This window comes from Chelmon rostratus, chromosome 20 (assembly GCF_017976325.1).
Source record: "Chelmon rostratus isolate fCheRos1 chromosome 20, fCheRos1.pri, whole genome shotgun sequence".
Lineage (NCBI taxonomy): Eukaryota > Metazoa > Chordata > Actinopteri > Chaetodontiformes > Chaetodontidae > Chelmon > Chelmon rostratus.
In genome coordinates, this window is record NC_055677.1 from 22,352,791 (window position 1) to 22,370,822 (window position 18,032).

The 18,032-nt window shown below is 42.3% G+C and overlaps 1 protein-coding gene across 2 annotated transcripts in view; it reads right to left on the reverse strand.

Moving 5' to 3' along the window:
- Positions 1-17,727, reverse strand: part of arhgef4 (Rho guanine nucleotide exchange factor (GEF) 4) — a 67,965-nt gene extending 50,238 nt beyond the window's left edge. For both annotated transcript variants that reach the window (XM_041961279.1, XM_041961278.1), the window contains exons 1-3: positions 15,744-17,727; positions 12,529-12,801; positions 12,025-12,154 (exon numbers count right to left, since the gene is read on the reverse strand). In XM_041961279.1, coding sequence (XP_041817213.1) covers positions 12,025-12,154; positions 12,529-12,801; positions 15,744-17,363 — 2,023 coding nt within the window. In that variant the 5' untranslated portion in view covers positions 17,364-17,727. The remainder of the gene's footprint in view (positions 1-12,024; positions 12,155-12,528; positions 12,802-15,743) is intronic.
- Between the last annotated feature and the right edge of the window lie 305 nt (positions 17,728-18,032).

Consider the following 18,032-nt stretch of genomic DNA (forward strand, 5'->3'; position numbering starts at 1 on the left):
TGGAACACGCTGTGCTCCTCTGACATGATGTAATGGGCTGTTTGGAGACAATGATGCCATTAAGCAGAGCTAATTGCTCCCAGCACTTTAGATACTCCTTCCATTTTGACACTGGGGTTGACTGTTGGGACAACTTCAATCCTGTTTTATGTTGATCACTGTCAGACTTTGAAAGGAACAATTTGTGCAGTATGTTGTCTCATTGGTTTTTGGAGTGATTCTCTGTGTAAGCAAGTCAGTGGTTGATGCCCTACAGCACATTATCAAATTCTAATCCAGTATTGAAGGTGAATTTTTAGTCCCATAGCTAAGCTGATCCAGTAACTTTTAAGATTTGCAACCAAAGTTATAATAAATATTCAAAGAATCATCTTTTGTTCGTAATGATCTTTTGTTGGTTGAGGAGGCAGAAACAGTTTTGAGTGTTGCCTGTTTAATGTTCACAATCTGTAGCTCTGAAAATGAAAACATATTAAAAATGATTTAAATATGTATCTGACTGAATAACAGCTGTAGCCTACTGACCATTTTCTCAAACTACTTGATCATAATACTGGAGGCCCTGATTCACAACTATTAAGCTCATTATCTTAAATTATTTATAATATATGAATGAACATTGGATTAGCTGATGGTTTCACACAGTGGTTATAGACTGAGGTTACAAAGTCAGGTTTCTTTCATTATTTCTTCAACAGTATTTGGTCCACTAAGAGCACATTAACCATACAGCAGGCAAAAGTAGTTGTTACAGAATTAATGGTAATTAGCTCCAGCTGATATATTTTGCTGCCAGCGACACTGGCCTGCTAACACTACCTAAATATATTCAATATTGTTATTTGCTCATAAAAATGAGAAAGGAGAACTGAAAGGTTCACTAACAGATTAGTTAGCATATCCAGTTCTCAGCTGGGAAGTGGATCCAAAGTGAAACCAGCTATCTGAACCCATCTGAACGAGGGTTGTGTATTTGAGATCTTATTGCTTCATACTCCTTGGTCTGACTCATGTCATGTAATTGGAGTCCAAAAAGAAACAAAAATATGTTGACAGCAAAAACAAAAAGCTTTGTTTTTGTAAAAAACTCAAATTTTCTACCAACCATGCAAAATTCAAATGTTTTATTGCATGAAGGGACGTGCTAGCGTGCTAACATGCTAGCATAGCGCTTTCCTTTGTTTCCAAAGCAAATATGATGATAGCAAGTGGCTGTGCTCCTGGTTGGCTATTTGCTGTTGAGTTGATTGTGGTTGAACTTTTCAGCTTGACTCAGTGGTGTGTGATCATGGCTTCCACAGAAACCATATCAAGAAAAATGATTCAGAAGCTAATTTTGATATTATGAGTTTCCTGAATTATACACCACTTTATCAGCAGTGAACATGTTTTCCTCCCCAGACAACAGCGACATGAAGCTGTTTATTTGGTCATGTCCTACCAATTCAATTTGATGGCGTAGTGATGGACTAGCTGACAAATGGATAAAACTAAGGAAATCATTGCAGTAGTTCTATCTTTGTTTCCCCTGTCCCCATCACTAAGTAACTTCAGCAGAGGTAGAACACAAAGATGCCTCGGGCTGAATGGCCATGAGGACAGTTGGCAGTGTGTGTGTGTGTGTGTGTGTGTGTGTGTGTGTGTGTATGTGTGTATTTGGGTGGCACAGTGTACTGCACAGTTGCCAGCTGGCCTTGCTTTAATTCAAAGGCCCACACAGAGGCAAACATTAGCACAAGCACAGCCCAGTCACAGACATGCTTAAACATTTGACCTCTGGAGCATCATTTTGACAAATTGTATTGTGGGGCCATGCAAAGGGAGGACAAAACATGAGTAATGGTGGTTTGGGGTCACGCATGACAAAGTCCTGCAGGGGATGGAAATCACCATTAGTGGGAGTGAGCAGCATCATGCTGTATGATGGTAATGGAAGAGAATGAATCCTAACAAGGAGAAAGGAAACATGCTCAAAGTTAAGGACAGAATTCCACTTACACTTTATGGCAAAAGTACAGTATGTGGGCCCCCTGTCCAGGGGGCCCACTAAACTGTACGCTTGGTCTGGGTCTACTCAAAAACCATCATAAAGACACATACAATTTTCCACCACAGCGAACACATTTAATCAATGTTACATTTTTATGGTGTGTAAACTCAGCTGAAAGCTTGGCTGGAGTTGAAAAGTCTGCCGGTGGTGTGTTCATGGTCTACAGAGAAGAAGATTCAGATGCTAAGCAGAATTATATTCATGAGCTGCTGCAAACTGTGAACACAAAAATGAACGCACGGATAAGTTGCTTCATGTGGGCCGAGCCTATGGTGGCTGACGAGGGCAAGAGCACCGCAAAACCCTTCTATCAGGAGGAACGTGCTGCATCGGCCAAATGGTGCCGATTCAAAAACAGGTATAAAAATACAACAGAAACACACGGCAAATGAAAGTGTGCTGAAGAAAGCCAAAACAAATACATTGACGGCAAACGCTGCAAAAACCGAACTGATACAAAGTCTAAAACACACAAACCCCAAAAACAAATGCAACAATAAAACGCTGCAGATCCAGTCAACATAAGGGAAGTTCTCCAGACCTCCAGGGCGAGCGCTCAGTGGAACAACACATCATACTGGCTGTTTTGCACCATGCATTTTTTTAGAATTCTGCTTTGCCACACAAGGACCAATGCCAGGAGAACTTCCTTCTTCTTCTGGGATTTGCACATGAATTTTGCTGTGCTACTTTCTGATGTGACTGAGCATGACAACTGCAGTTGGGCAGTCAAGATTTCTTTTTTGGGTGTTGCATTCAGTGGTAGGGGTAGCAGAAGAGAAGTTCTGTTGATAATTGTGCAGCTCCTTCTCCTACTGTAATGGCCCTGGTGAGCTCAGACCCAGACGCAGAGAAAAGCACAGGAGGCAGGTGGAAGTTGAAACAAAAATCACTGTCTTTACTGAGTTATCAAAAAAAAGCCAAACACAAGGAGTCCACGAAGGCAAACAATACAGACAGGAAAAAGGCAAAACTCTTCAAAAACTAAGGCAGGGAAATTCAACAAACACTGGAAGCCAAACGTAGCTAAGCACAAGGAAATATCACTAGGAACAAAGACGATCTGGCAGAGACATGTGGAACTGGTGGGGATATATACACAAAGGGAAGGGAGGGAGGCTAATCAGGGGCAGGTGAGTAAGTGACCTCAGGTGGGGTTGATGAGAGGCGGGAAAACACAGGAAACTGGAATGACACAAGAGGTAGAGTTACAAAAATAAAACAGGAAACATGACAGGAATGTTACACCTACAGCTTATACACCATTTGGTGCTGATTTGAATTCAACATGGGACCCTAGGATTAACAAGAAAGATCTGAAAGACTAAAGCAATTTTACTTACTGATGGCCCGAGAACACAAAATAACATAACATAAATAACTTAGTTCCTGAACTCAGAGGGGGAAATTGTGTGTGTGTGTGTGCGTGTGTGTGTGTGTGTACATATGTGTTCCTATCTGTCATGGGGGTTCAGTGTTGTGCAGGAGACAGGCTGACTCCTCCTGTCACTCTGCCAGCACTAAATGGAGGAACTTCTCATTTGGCCCAGCTCCCTCTTAAAAAAGAGAAAACAACATCTTCCAGACTAAATCAGATTAAACTTCTCTTCTAATCTCCCTGGAACTCTCAACCCCTAACTCCCCTTCACTCCCTCTCCTATCTGTGAGGGCCAAAAGCAACAAAGAAAAAGAGTGTTAGTTACTTGTATTTTGACCAAAAAGTCTTTCAAACGAAAGTCAGTGCCTTCCAAAATGATGCATATGAACAATGTTTTCAATCTATCATCTAATAGCAGGACATCATTTGGCAGTATTAATCCATGAGGGGTTCCTGTTCCGCCACCACTATGAGTAAAGTTTAGTTAAATTTAGGGTTTGTGTCTGCTTCAAACACAGTGTTTGTTGAACCATCTAATATGACTTGAAACGCCGCCCCCCTCAAGTGTGACCATTTGGATTCGGTATAGCCACTGTTGCCTTTCGACATGGTTGGATGACACATCTTTCAAACAATTTCTTAATTTCGAGCATGCTGACTTCTTAAAACTACTTGGTTATGATTTGGGAAACAACATTATAGTGGTCAAAAGACACAGAGAGCCAACAAGCATCCACTTGCAGTACCTACTTTACCAAAGGTCTGTTCCTGCTCGACCCAACCAGCCACTCTGACCCCCTCCCCCTGGGGTTTTATCATGCCCCAAAATCATGGTACTCCTTGCTTTGCTCCTGACAGACCACAGACACCATTTTCATGGCCACAAGAGGTTGCTTACCAAAACATGTTTGAACCAAATGTTTTTGTGGTGAGGACAGGTCACAATCCTACAGAAACAGAACTCATGAACCAGAGTACTACTGCTTCAAAAAAAAAAAAAAAACAACTCTCAGTCAATGTTTGCAGATAGATAGAATATATACGTTTATAAGGTAGATAAAGGCTGTGTGTGCTATGTGGCCACAACTGTGTTAGTGAATGTGTATGTGAGAGAAAGAGAGGCTGTGGCGGCTTAGATTAAAGTGGCAGATTAAAAACAGAAAGTGGAAACAGCATTAGGCCAAGCACATGTCCATATGTTTATACACTGTCTGCCATACTGTACGTAAGAACATTTCTCTTCATGCACTGTACTCTTCCAAGTGTGTGTAATGTGTGCTAATACAAAAGCATGCCAGCACAGATGCTTATTCGTCCACCTCCTACTGAGCAACAAACAGTGCTGTAACTGACCCTCCTCCCACTCTACTCTACATCTTCATCCCTCCCCCCTTCTCTCTGAAATGTACACACTGTATTCTTTACAACTTAGAAGCTCATCACACAAACACACACAAAGACACATACACATAGCCTGACCAACAGAGCCGTAGTGACAACAACTGTGAGTCACAACAAAGCAAATGTGACGCCATCTGAACGAGGCAGATCCTGGCTAAATGGCACAGTGTTATGTGCTAATTTGTCACCGCTACACTGATATTGCTTGTCCCAGCTTTGCATGTCACAACTGTACCAAGTCCTGAGCTGCAGTGAATGCAGTCCCATGACAACAGCGGGAAAATAGGCTTGCAGTTAAGGTTGATGAGTGAAAGGCATGCACATAAATTATGAGATGCAAAGGTATATAAGAGACACCATGATAAGACAACACAACTGGGCCTGCAGCTAGTCCTTAAGTAAAAAAAATAAATAAATAAATAAATAAAGGATTACATATTTTCTTTAGTTTCTTAAATGTAAGAATTTTCTGTTTTACATCTCTGTGGCTGGGATCAGACTGAACACATCTCGCCTGATCTTGAGATGATCTTGTCATAGCCGAAGAATTACCAGAGTCATGGCCGATTAGGAACGACGTTTGGGCATTGATATCCATGTAGCTTAACATGCTAAACAACCGGCTGTGCAGCATCTGGGAAGACTAGTATGTCAGATTTTTTTTTGTCATGATTGGCCTCGTACGACATCTCTCACAATGTGCCCCTTAGCGTCGACCAATCAGGTGCTCTCTCCAGAGCACCATCAGGTAACAAACATGACAAAGTGGAGGAGGAGGGATGCTGAGGTTGCTGCTGTCAGGTGGGACAACAAAACAGAGTGAAAGTTCGGTGCCCATACTGTCCTCTCCGTGGCACCCAGGAGCACATCCACTGTTGTCTGTTGTCTATCTTGTTCATGATCTTTGATCAGTTCCAAAATCAAATCAATGTCAAATTTTGCAAATTTTAGCCTTTAACGTTAGTTTTAACTTCTTTGACAGCTGCTTGAGTACAGAAATTGAATGCTTGCGGAAGGGTTTTGTTAAAAAAGAATGTCCAATATTTATATTTCACAAAATAAGATACAAATAAAAGCTTCTTGGGGCATCCTGGTGGCCTGTGGGGTTCAAGCACTGACCATGTAATCCAATATTGCTGGTTTAGGTCTGTGTGTGAATCTTTGATGTATGTCATTCTTCCTCTTTCTCCTGTCATCTCTGTGCTGTCACTTTCAAATAACCAAGCCAAATCCTTGAAGCTATAATTTAAAAAAGCTCACCAATGACATCTAGCTCAAGCCCTGACAGTTGAGGATGGTGAGTCAGATTCTTTATGTGCTACCTGAGGGCCACCATGAGAGCAATCTTAGCAAAGAAGCACATACAGACACAGTACATAACCTACGAGTGTAGCAGAAAAGCACATACTATTAAATCAGTGAAAAAGAGACCATCAGAAACAGCTGTGAAAGGCAAAGCTACGGGTATAGTCTGTCTCTTTCTGCTTGACTGGAAAAGCAAGCAGCCGGCCCACCCAAACACATCAACACAGCACCTACCCTGTCAACGGGTGTCAGCTGAACGGCTGGCATGACGCACACACGCGCACACACAGTACTTCCAATCCAACCTGAATAACACTAACCTCCTGGCATTGTGTCACTCTGCTGCTGTGCACGTGTGGTCACATACAGTGCAGTGTATGCATCCATGTGCATGAAAAAGGACAGCTTATATTTGCAAGTTGCAAACTGCATACTGCAGTTTAGTGATGTTGAGGGAGGTCTGCACAGACCTGCATCGTGTGTGCAGGGCACTTACCTGTGGTGGAATGCAGACTCTCCAAGCTCCAATAGCGAGACAGGACCCCCCTCAGAGTGCCGCCCAAGCTACCTCCTCCTCCGCCTCCACCCATACATCCACCCACCCCGAGACCTCCGTCCACCATGCTGTCCACCCCTCCGCCTGTCGGGCTTCCTCCGTCCGAATCGGACCCAGGCGACAGCCCCGAGCTGCCGCTGCCACTGCTGCCACAGCTGCCCCCAGGCAGAGGCACGCCCCCCTCCGAGCCCTGCTGGGTCCGCATCCCAATTGTGATGTCAACAACAAGAGGGGAAATGGAAGTGGGCAGTGAAGTAGTGAGTGGAAATAAAGAGCAGGCGAGGCGGCTGAGCAGGTGGTTTATTCTCCCAGCAGGGAGACAGCGCAGAGGAGGAGGAGGAAAGGGAGGAGGAGGTGGCCTCCTGGTTGATATCTGCTGCACTATTCGCTGAGGTAAGCTTCAGCTGTCAACTTGCTGCTTCCTCTTTCTGCGCACAGAAAAGGAGAGCTGTAGCAGCGCTCCTCTCTGCTCTGGATCGCTTCTCGTGCAGTGGCAGCCTCCTCTCTCTCTGCTCCTGTTTCTCTGGGTCTCTCTACCCATTTGCACACTGCTTCATTTCCTCACATTAACTCACACAGTCCATCTCTCTCTCTCTCTCTGCCTCTCTCTCTCTCTCTCTCTCTGCCTCCTCTCTCTCTCTAGGCTGACATCAGTAGGGGTCCTGCAGGGGGATTTCTGCAGCTCAACTGTGTCATTTGCCCACGAGCGACAGAGTGAGTAGCTCACGAATGGTGCAGGATCCATTTAGGTGGAGACTGAAAACCGCTAACCCTCCCTCAGTCCACCCCCTCCACCCTCCCAAACACACAAGACCAAACACATGTGGGCACACACACACACACACACTCCACACTCTGTTTTCAAATGTACAGTTAGTAACACAACAAATTTTCAGATTAAGATTCAAATTCAGACTGGGTGTCTGTAATGGTACTGACTGAGGCATATATTATTTGTATTATGTAGTTGCTGTCCAAGATGAGAATCTCTAATACATACCAGCTTTGGAGGCTGGTGCCATATTTGTTAAACTAAACCGCCAGTGTCTGATTTATATACAGTAGCAATATTCAATATCTTTAACTGATTTTAAACATACTCATGAAAAGCATACAGGATGCATTGTTTGTTTCAATCCATTCAACTGGGTCTGATGTGGTTCACAGGACCAAACCAGCATAGATGTGATGTACAGTGACATCTTCAAAATAAGGTACTTATAGATAAACAAATACATATGCCTATCAAGTCTCACGGACAGAGAAGATGCAATGATGAGTGCTATAAACATCAGCAATAATATATCTAAGAGCAGAATGATGAACAGATTTAAGAGTAGATGCAGAGGCATCTAAAACACATCACCACAATCCATAACGCAGAACTTCGACAACTCTTTTCCAACAAAACCTCGGGAAGTTGTTTTACTTCTATATAAAAAAAAACATTTTTTAACTTGTTAACAAGATTGTCTGTATGATATTTAAATGTGAGTTTGTCATTAATCCAAATATAATAAAGTAACTAATATATATATATATTAAAGTTCTAATCAGTAACTCCCTCAATGTCCTTGTAAAGTGGAAAAAAGAAAGTTTTTGCCACTATTATCTCTCTACAAAACAACATAAGCTTAGTTTGAGTGCTAAGATCATTGAGTGCCACTTGGAGAATGTTAAAGGAATGTTGCAAGTTTTCCACAGTGAGCTAAGCAGTGTCACCAACACAATACAATACTGTCTCACCCACATGTAGAGGCTTACAAAATCCTGGATAAATAGAGAAAAGAGTGTGTTTTATTTCAATATGTGTGGATTTAATGAAAAATACATTTACCATGATGCTTTGTTTCTTGTGAATTCCCATATCTTATTTACTAGGCCAATGTATTTCCAGTTTGTTTGAGTGATATAATTCAAAACTAACATGGTTTCTGGGGACTGGCACTCTAAGCCAATCAGAGATCACTGTGGCGAGGAGGACTTGGGAAGGCAGACTGGTTTCTGGGGAACAGAAAAACACCTGTGGGGAGAGAGCTGGGTGCCGGTGTGAGGTGGATACTATTTATAGACAAAATACTTTTCAGTGTCAATATTCACATTTGAGAAGCTAGGACCGGTGAATTATAGACATTTTGCTTGTGCTAATGTTATACTAAAATAGCTACATTTTTTGTTGATTATTGATCACTGCAGCTCTTAATTAAGCCACACAAAGTCAGCAAAAACAGGCTCTATTAAATGGCTATCTGCCTCCACCCCAAGACAATGGTGGTGATGGGACTTAGTTTGCATTGCTTACAGTTTTGAAACATGGGAATTTTCAAAAGCATTATTGTAGAGTCAGTATCTGGATAATTATCTGGAATGGTTCTGTGGTATCTCCAAACCATCTGCAAGGAAAGATACCACAAGAGGTAAGTGAGAGGGGTTTTTTTTAAACTTGGATGGAACAACCCTTTATCTTCCACTGAAAACAAGACTAAAGTGAAAACTGACCCCTTAGTGATAATCCCTTAATAACTCACTTAGGTATTCCAGTGTGTTTCCTGCCATTGAATCTACCAAACAGTGATCCGGTGATCGTGTATCACAGCTCTGACTTCAGTGTTTTGCTCAGTCAGCCCACACACACAATACAGGGAACCAGGACTGAAAATGTCACAGTGATAGGAACATCGGCAGATGGAGTGAAGCCAAAGAAGGCTGATTGTGACACCAAGACAGAGCTATAAGATATTATCTGTGGATACACCCACACATACTGAAGAAATGTACTTGTACACATAAACAAAGAAATTCATCAGCCCTTCAAGCAGAAACTGAAAATCTAGGGAACACTTCACCAGGAAAAATACAGAACTGGGGTAATGATATTTATTATATGGTGATAGCATACCACACCCGTCCGAATGCTGAGAATGTGTGTGTTGACACCAAAAAAACAGACAACACATACATGTACATGTACATGTATTTGGAACAGGGCTCACGTAAATCAGTAGATTTCCTAACTTCCTTAATCAAATAGTTTACCTTGCATACATCTAAATCCCTTCTATACAGCTTTAATTGTGCAATATTGAATATGGAGTCCAAAGCCAGTCATGTTCAACGAATAAGCAATGGCTAAATAAAAAAGCATGTGACTAAAGCCTTGACTGTCTGACTTTTCTAGATCAGGCCCCATTATTAGGGGACTTTGGCCTAATGAAACCACCTTTAAGAAGATTACAAGAGAAAAAGAGATAAACCACTGTACAGATTACTCTGCTCTACTGGGGATCACACCTAGCATTGTGGAAAAGATCAAAGTGGCTTTATGGTGTGAGTGCTGTCCCACTCTGTGAGTGAGGTGGCACTTAACTTCTGATTCATCTTAAAATTCAATTTAGTCCAGTTAATCTAATTATACTGAGGACATCTGTGGCAAAAAAGGCCATGAGATTGAATCAATGCCTCTCGAAAACCGTTTCAACAAACACTGGACATGATAACTTAATCATGTAAAACACCCATTTTACTAAGTACTTTTTTATACAAGTGAACAGAATCACCTGTATATTTCTCTTTGGAGATTAATAAAGTATCAATCTACCAATCTGACAGTGTGGTGAGATTTCAACCTGAGCAATACACATCAACTGGTTTCAAGAAATTCTTCTTTCAACATACAAACACATGTTTTAAAAAGAAAATTCTTAAAACTGAGTGGTCTGAAGTGGAAGCAGGTTGAAATACTCACATTGCACGGGCAGACCTTTACAAGTTTTTTGAAGGAAAAGAATAAAACAGTCAGTAAAAGGGATGGTGGATAACAGGAAGGATAAGTGAAGATGAAGGATTAGGCAAAGTTCTTGATTGCCTGGTAAGACATTAAACAGTCAGTATTCAAGACAATGTGCACATACTCAGAAACGTATCCAGAAATTATTGTTTTGGTTGTGGCACTAAAACTCAGACAACATACAAGCCAGTACTGACGAATCTGAAACAACACCCTGCCCTAAATATGTGTTTGGTCACATGATTTACAAAGCTGATGTGTTTCAGTGAGATGGGCTAAAATGCATTTTGTTGATAAATGCAGAAATGTCTTTCCTATCTTTGTCACAAGGACCCCACAAAACAAGCATAAAATTGAAAAAAACAAACAAAACAAAACCAACAACTGTTATTGCCTCCCCGGAGTATCTGATGGTCAGTTGTTTGTATGACTCTGTATTTGGTCAAAGGGACATTCAGAGCTTTGGGTTTCAGTTAGACCTTGCTGCAGCCAGCAGGTTCAATAAGGAACTGCACTGGTTCTGTGTTAATGAGACAGTCAGCCTCAACCGGGCACATTGACAAGTCCACTACTCATGTGTCTCGAGCAACACTTCAAGCAATGAAATGTGTGTGTATACAATATGTCTGTGGCTATAGCACAAGTGAACTGTGAACATGCACTGGGGAAAAAAGAAAAAAAATGGTGCATTGTACTTAAGGTGTACTGCATACTGATATCTATCAAATTTGGCTTATTCCCACTTTGTTGGTATTTGCATTACCACATTGTAATTACACTTTTTTAAACCGTCAACATTGTTAATGAGGTGATGTGCACACTATTATAAAGCATAATGACACTCGGAGAGTAGGATACACTATTTCAGTGTTCTCAATAGAAAACACAGCATACTGCTGACTGCATCTCACCATCGACTCAGTTAAAATGGACATACGACAGCTGATTATTCCTGTCACAAATGTAGGGGAGTAGACTCAAGCAGGAGTTCAAACAACAATCAACCTCTCCACATGGCTGTTGCTGCTAAAGTTAGATTCATTTGAAGGCCATGAAATCAAAACAATAAAACAAGGTGGAAAGTTGGACTAGGTCTCAAAAGTAAGTTCAGTCATTTCTCTTTTGTTTTTAACACCACTTTAAGCAAAACACAATGCGATAATGAGCTCTGAATGGTCTACTGTCAGCCAGCTGCGCTGCACGGTTCAGCACCAAACCCTGAACAGCAAATGTACTGCACTAATACAGCACTTTGCCATCTGAACAGACAAACTGCTTTACAAGTTGCCGCTCATTCACGAGTTCACCCACCCACACACACACACACACCACTAATGGTGAAGCTGCCATCCAAGGCGGTGCCCTGCCCATCAGGAGCAACTTGGGCAACACACTACACATTGATGAAATGAATAAACATGGTTGAAGACATCATCTAGTAACTAAAATGTCACAGGTTCAAATGTTCCAACAGCCAGTGCACCATTCAACAACCCCAGGTGAATCTGAATAAGAGTGCAGAAGACTGAAGCAGAGCGAGTACTTACAAGAGTAGGAGATGCATCTTCTCCAGCCCAGGCAGTCAAGACCAATGGGAGTGCTCTGAGAGAAGCAGTGGGCCTTGAGAGGCATCCCCTGGAGGGCCTCAATCGGCCCCAAGGTAACCCCAGTATCAGCCTGTGGAAATGGATGAGGATTGATTCATATCACTGATATTGTCACTGACATTCATTTGTCTGCTAATGATGAACTGACTGTGAATAATTATTGGATATAAATGATATGCAAAAAAAAGAATACAAGATGAATGAGCATGCATGGATGAAAGTGCAGAAGAGTGGAGAAAAGTTCAGTAGGGCCATGCCTGAAACAGAAAGTAGTGATGATAGAGACACCCAGGCTACATGTCCAACAAATACTGCCTGACGCCCCCAGAGAGAGACAGACTGTCCAGGAAGAATGGAAATGCAGAAGTAAGGCAGAGAAGGAAGATGAGGTCCAAGGTTTGGATCTTTGTGTTTACAGCTCACCACGCTGTGGCAACATCTTACTTTCTCCATGTCTTCAGATAACAGTGTGCTGAGATGGTCCAGACTCCCCCTGATGGCTCTGGCCAGTTTGCGTTTGCATTTCCTTTGCTCTTCGATCCAGAGGTCATCTGAACAGTTTCGCCTTTGCTGCTGGCCACCTCCATCATGGCCCACATCCACCAGACAGCCAGTCCTCAGCCCACCAGGAACCACAGAGGCCTTCCCCTTGGCCTTCACCTCCAACAGCTTTCTTGTTCTGGACTGGCTGGCAGGCTGACCACCATTTTTTGTGCCCTTTTGAGTGCACAGTTAACTGGTTAGACAACATCCCCTTCAACCAACTTCACTCCCTTTAAGTCCTCTGTGTACAGAGTATGACCGAAGCTACTTTTAATTCTGATGGGCTCGATAACAAACACAAAAAACACTGAAATAAATCAATGAGTAGATTTTTTTAAATTCTGTAGTTTGTGATCCTCAATGGCAGAATGAAAAAAGACTGTGGCAGACGAGCTATATCCAACTGCAGAAAAAGCATCAACTGCACCGAACAGGATCTTCTCTTTCCTTTCAACAAGAATGTATTACAAATAATGCTATAATCAGAAAAGCCTCTTATTATGGCTTTAAATAGTGATTAGATATAGAAAATTATACTAGTTTACTCAGAGACAGACAAAATGAACTGCCCTAGCTGATGTCAAAATCAGCCAACAGTAATTAAAAAGCTTTAATAGTGTTCTTTTTTGCCAGGGAAATTTCATCAGACTGAAAGTTAAGTAGGTGTGAGACTTGTGAGTACTGCCTATTCCTCATTGCTTATGTGTGTCGGGTCAATAGGGCAGCTAACACCATTAGTGTCCAACTAGGCAGGAGAAGAGAACAAAGGAACAAGTGAGAGTAAAACACCCACACAAACTGTTCTGATCATGTGATTAGTCTGCAGTTGGGAAGGCTTAAGGGCATTGTGTCCTGAGTGGGTATCTGACTTGGGGAACATTCAGTGAGAAGTAAATGCTTTATAATCTCATTCTATTTTGTATAATGTGGGAGGAACTGAGCTCTCTTGTCTTGTATTCATGAAGAGAACTGATTGTAAGAAAATCCCAAACCACTCTCACTGTACACACACTGAAATGTATCATCACTCTTCCTTCACTGTCATGTGGGAATGTGCAGCCTGATCCAGGGCCTGTCAATTAACTCCTGCTGACTTCTTAAATACATATGGGATGGTATATTGGTTTTGAGTGAATGTGAGAACTGTGATAATTGATATGGTTAGAACAGAATATAATACCAGCTACTAGAAGCAAAAGAAATTTCAAGTCTTTTTGTGAACTATAGCGTTTTTACACAATCTGTGGTCTTACGCAACTGGGAAAAGGTATGTCTGATTCCAGAAGGAATTCATCCAACCCTAACAATTTCAGACCCACTCTGGGTCCTATTTTGTTTACAATTCATGTCAGTAATTTGTGTTGAAATTTTATTCATCCAGAATTTCATTTTTCAGTGGATGAGACAATTCTGTATAGTTCTGCCTCATCTTTAGCGAGTGCAAGTACGGAACTGCAATCAGCTTTTAATGCTGCTGAGAGAACTCTGTGAATTTAGACTGGACTATTAAATGCTGAAAAAAACAAAATTATGTGAAGAGGACAGCTGAGGGTGCATATCAGATTCTCACTCAAAATAATAAAGTGGTTAAAGGAGTCTCAATTTACAAATTTCTTGTGTTTCCTAGAAGAAAAACTGTCTTTTAAACATCAGATCAAGTATCTTATGAAAAAAAAGCCAGGGTGAAGTTGGCTTTCTATTATAGAAACAATTAATGTTTTTCAGCAGTTATGGATGCAAATTCGTCTTCTTTGAAAATGTTAGATTCAGTATACCATGCTGTGTTGCAATTTATCTTCCTTATACAACTGTAGAATGGAACATTGGTGCATTTTTCTTAATACGGCCACATTACTGCCTCCTTATTTATGCACTTTAGGGACTCAGTGGTTGCAACCTTGGGTCATGCAGACAAACTCTTTAAGTACTTCCTCAAACTCACACTGTCTTTGGTGACAGTGCTTTTGGTCCCTCATCATGTTATGAGATACAGAGTCACCTTAAACTAGATTATTTCATGAGCATCAAAGGTAACAAAACAGGATTAAGGATTATTTAACCACTGAATGCACCTGCTGAACACTGCCACTTCATTTTTGTCTGGTGCTTCAGTGTTTGAGGTCTGCTGCTTGTTTCCTTGATGAAAAAACACATGCTGGTTGTTTTATCTTGTTTTAGGTCTGTCGTTTGTTCTTTGTGCCATGAAACACTGATACCACTGTCTTGGCGATGACCCCCTTGTAAATTCAGAATCTCAGTGGGGACATTCCTGGTAAAATAAAGGTTAAAATTAAAAACGAAGGAAGCCACAAGGGGGGGCTAGTCCTCAAGTTATCCTGGTCTAGATATGCATAACTGGACATTTGTTGGAAAAAGCAGGAAGGTACAACTCTAATTCCAAAAAAGCTGGGATGCTGTGTAAAACATAAAACAGAGTGTGGTAATTTGCTAATACTTCCTGACATATACTGAGTTGAAAACAGTAACAGATACCAAAACATTGAATATTTAACAATCTAAGACATTTTTGTAAATATATGCTTATTATGTATTTGATTCCAGCAGCACATTTCAAACAAGCAGCTAACTCACAGAATGGAAATCTACCACACTACTTGGGGCCAAGAGAAAGAAAATGGACTCTGCCCTTTCTCTACTCCTCTTCATCTCGTTCACAGAGAAACACAAAGAAAGAGGGACTTGTTCTCTTTCCCAACCCAAATACTGACAGGGCAACCACCCTGAGACACATTAACAAACACAAACACCACTGACTGCAGAGCAAGCGCTTTACTGGTGGTTGGCTTTTTTTTCTTTTAATTCCAAGCCAGAGTTTCTTTGTGTGACAGGGAGGCAGGGACGGAACACTTTTCCCAGAGAGCTGGAACCCCAGTAGCATCTTAATTGAGGCCTTTGAGTTTTTATCTATACAGCTTTATAGTGATTTTTGACATCCAAATAGGAAGGGTATTTACGACATTTACAAATACATACCGGATATCTGAATAAGACATTCAAAAAATATTCTTGATTCAGATTATACTTTTTTTAGGAAGATGTTACATTTTTTTACAGCACATTTTACAAAAATCTGCCCTGTGCAGATTTTGACTCACCTCTAATTCGTTGATGCAGCCAATGGCACACAGGCTGATGTGTGTCTGGCTGTCTATTCTGCCCTCAGCTACATCCAGGGGGCTGAGGCTGAGGCTGAGACCCAGTGGGCTAGCTGATGGTTTTAGGGTTTTTGGCCTCTCAGGGGGGTCTGTTAATCCCTCCACGCTGACCGACTGGCCCAGAAAGATAGGAGAGACAGAACAGGTCCTTGCTGAGTAAGGGTAACCAAAAACTTTGCGCTGAGCAGCTGGCCTAGGGCTGTTAGGTTTAGGGCTCATTGGCCGTAGGGGGCTTGCAGTCAAGCCCTCACTGGCCGCTGGCTGGGACCTGGTACAGGACGGTGAAAGCTGATGCGTTAGGGTGGCCAGTGAGCAGTGGGTGGAAGGTGAGACTGGACTGGTGTAATTGGGGAGTGGGATTGCAGAGTCATCGGAAAATGGAGGTAGGCCAGACACACACAGTGAGGTAGGCAGACCATCTGGTGAGCACTTTCTTCTCTGGCCGTCAGATTTGCATCCATGTAGGTTTTCCTTTCCACTCCCTTGTGGAACTCCCCGCTTGGAGATGGGATCAGTGTGGCGAAGGGCTCTGAGGGAGGATGGTGACCCTGGACTGCTGAGCCTGTCCAAGAGTGGAGAGGACATTAAGTATGTATGGTCCTGCCCAGAAGCAATGGTGCTACATTCCCCATCTGGCATTGAATGAGTTCTTTTTAGCAGCTCAGCCTCCTTGGTCTTTTTCAGCTTCCTCCAGGATTGTTTGGCTTTACCTGAATCCACATCAGGGCCAATAGTGGCTTGATCTTCATTCTCCTTATCCATCGAACGGGACTCAAAGAGGCTGGAAAGGGACTTGTGTGCTTGTGCAAAGCGCATGCGGATGTTTAAACTGTCGTTGCTCTTGCTTCTCTTGTAGATCTGACCATTGGGTGATTGAACTTGCCTGAGGAGGGGGTTGTCTGGGCATGGTGCTCCATTATCCTCCCTGCTACCTCCTTGGCTGACTAGCTGACGGACATGGCGAGTGTGGGGAGTCGAAGACAAAAAGCCACAGTCCTCTTCTTCAATCTCGTAATGCAATGAGGAAAATGCTTGGTGGACTGTTTGGTTGAGGATGTCACCTTTGACAAAAACCTCATCATCCGAGTTGTCCTTCTGAGGCCCTTGCTCAGGCAAAAAGCCCTCACCTCCTCCATCTAATGACTCCTGGGGTATCGCTTCACTTTTGGTACCCTTTGAACCTTTAGTTTTTCTAAAAGAAGGCATTTTAGCAAAGACAGAAAACTTAGAACCTTTATTTCCTGTCTGGTTGCCTTTTGTTTTGCTTCTCTTGGTCATTTTGTCAGGGTTGGCATTTCTGGCAGAAATAAAAAAATGAGGATCCTCCAATTCATCGCAGTTGCTGCTAGCTGAGGTGTAAGACACAGCATCATACGCGACAGTCATAGGTCTACTGCGCTTTTCACTACTAATACATAGGTCAGGTGTTGGTGGGTTCACCTCAGGTCCTAACTTAGCAGTGGTTAAAGATTCCTTTTCCTGCTCTGGCTGGTGGGGACTCTTGGGACTGGAGATGTCCCTTGAAAGGTTAACATTATCCCTTGCCCTAGCTTGCCTCATGACCTCATATTCTTTCTTTGTGCCACAATTTTCAACTGAACACTGAGTCTCCACAATTGGCTCTAATCTACTGAGAGCAAGCAGGTTGAGACTGACATCAAGGTGTGAGTACCTGCCTACCCTCTCCTCCTGCTCTGGGGCTGACAAGCTGACCTGTGTGTGGTCTCTGTGCTCCTCAGCTGGTGCATATTTCTCACATGATTTCGATAAGATGCTGGTTCTTTTATTAGATAAGCTGTGATTCCCTGGTTGGCTACAATAGTGGCTCTCTTCTTTAAATTCACTGTCCACTATTAGGTCTCTGCTCTCTGAACTTGACACTTTATTTCTTTCCAAGTTTGAATACTTGTACTCTAGACTTTCTTCAACAGTGTTATCCTTAATACTCTTTTCTGTCTTTAGTTTTTCTAGCTCATTTGCATGCCCCAGTCTTAAATGGTTGTGGCTACCATAGTCTTTCCCTAGAATAGATTTAGAGTCCTCACTGCTCCAGTTGGGTCCATGGTCCAGTGAAGATAGGAACACCTCAGAATCTTCCTGAGGCTTGTCTACATCTTCGAAGGGGCCAGAGGTCACATTTGTTGATGGCTCAAGCAGAGGGCAAATTATTCTCTCATTACTTTTATAGTTGCTCTGGGGTTCTCCCAAGAAACAGCCTAAACCCTCCCC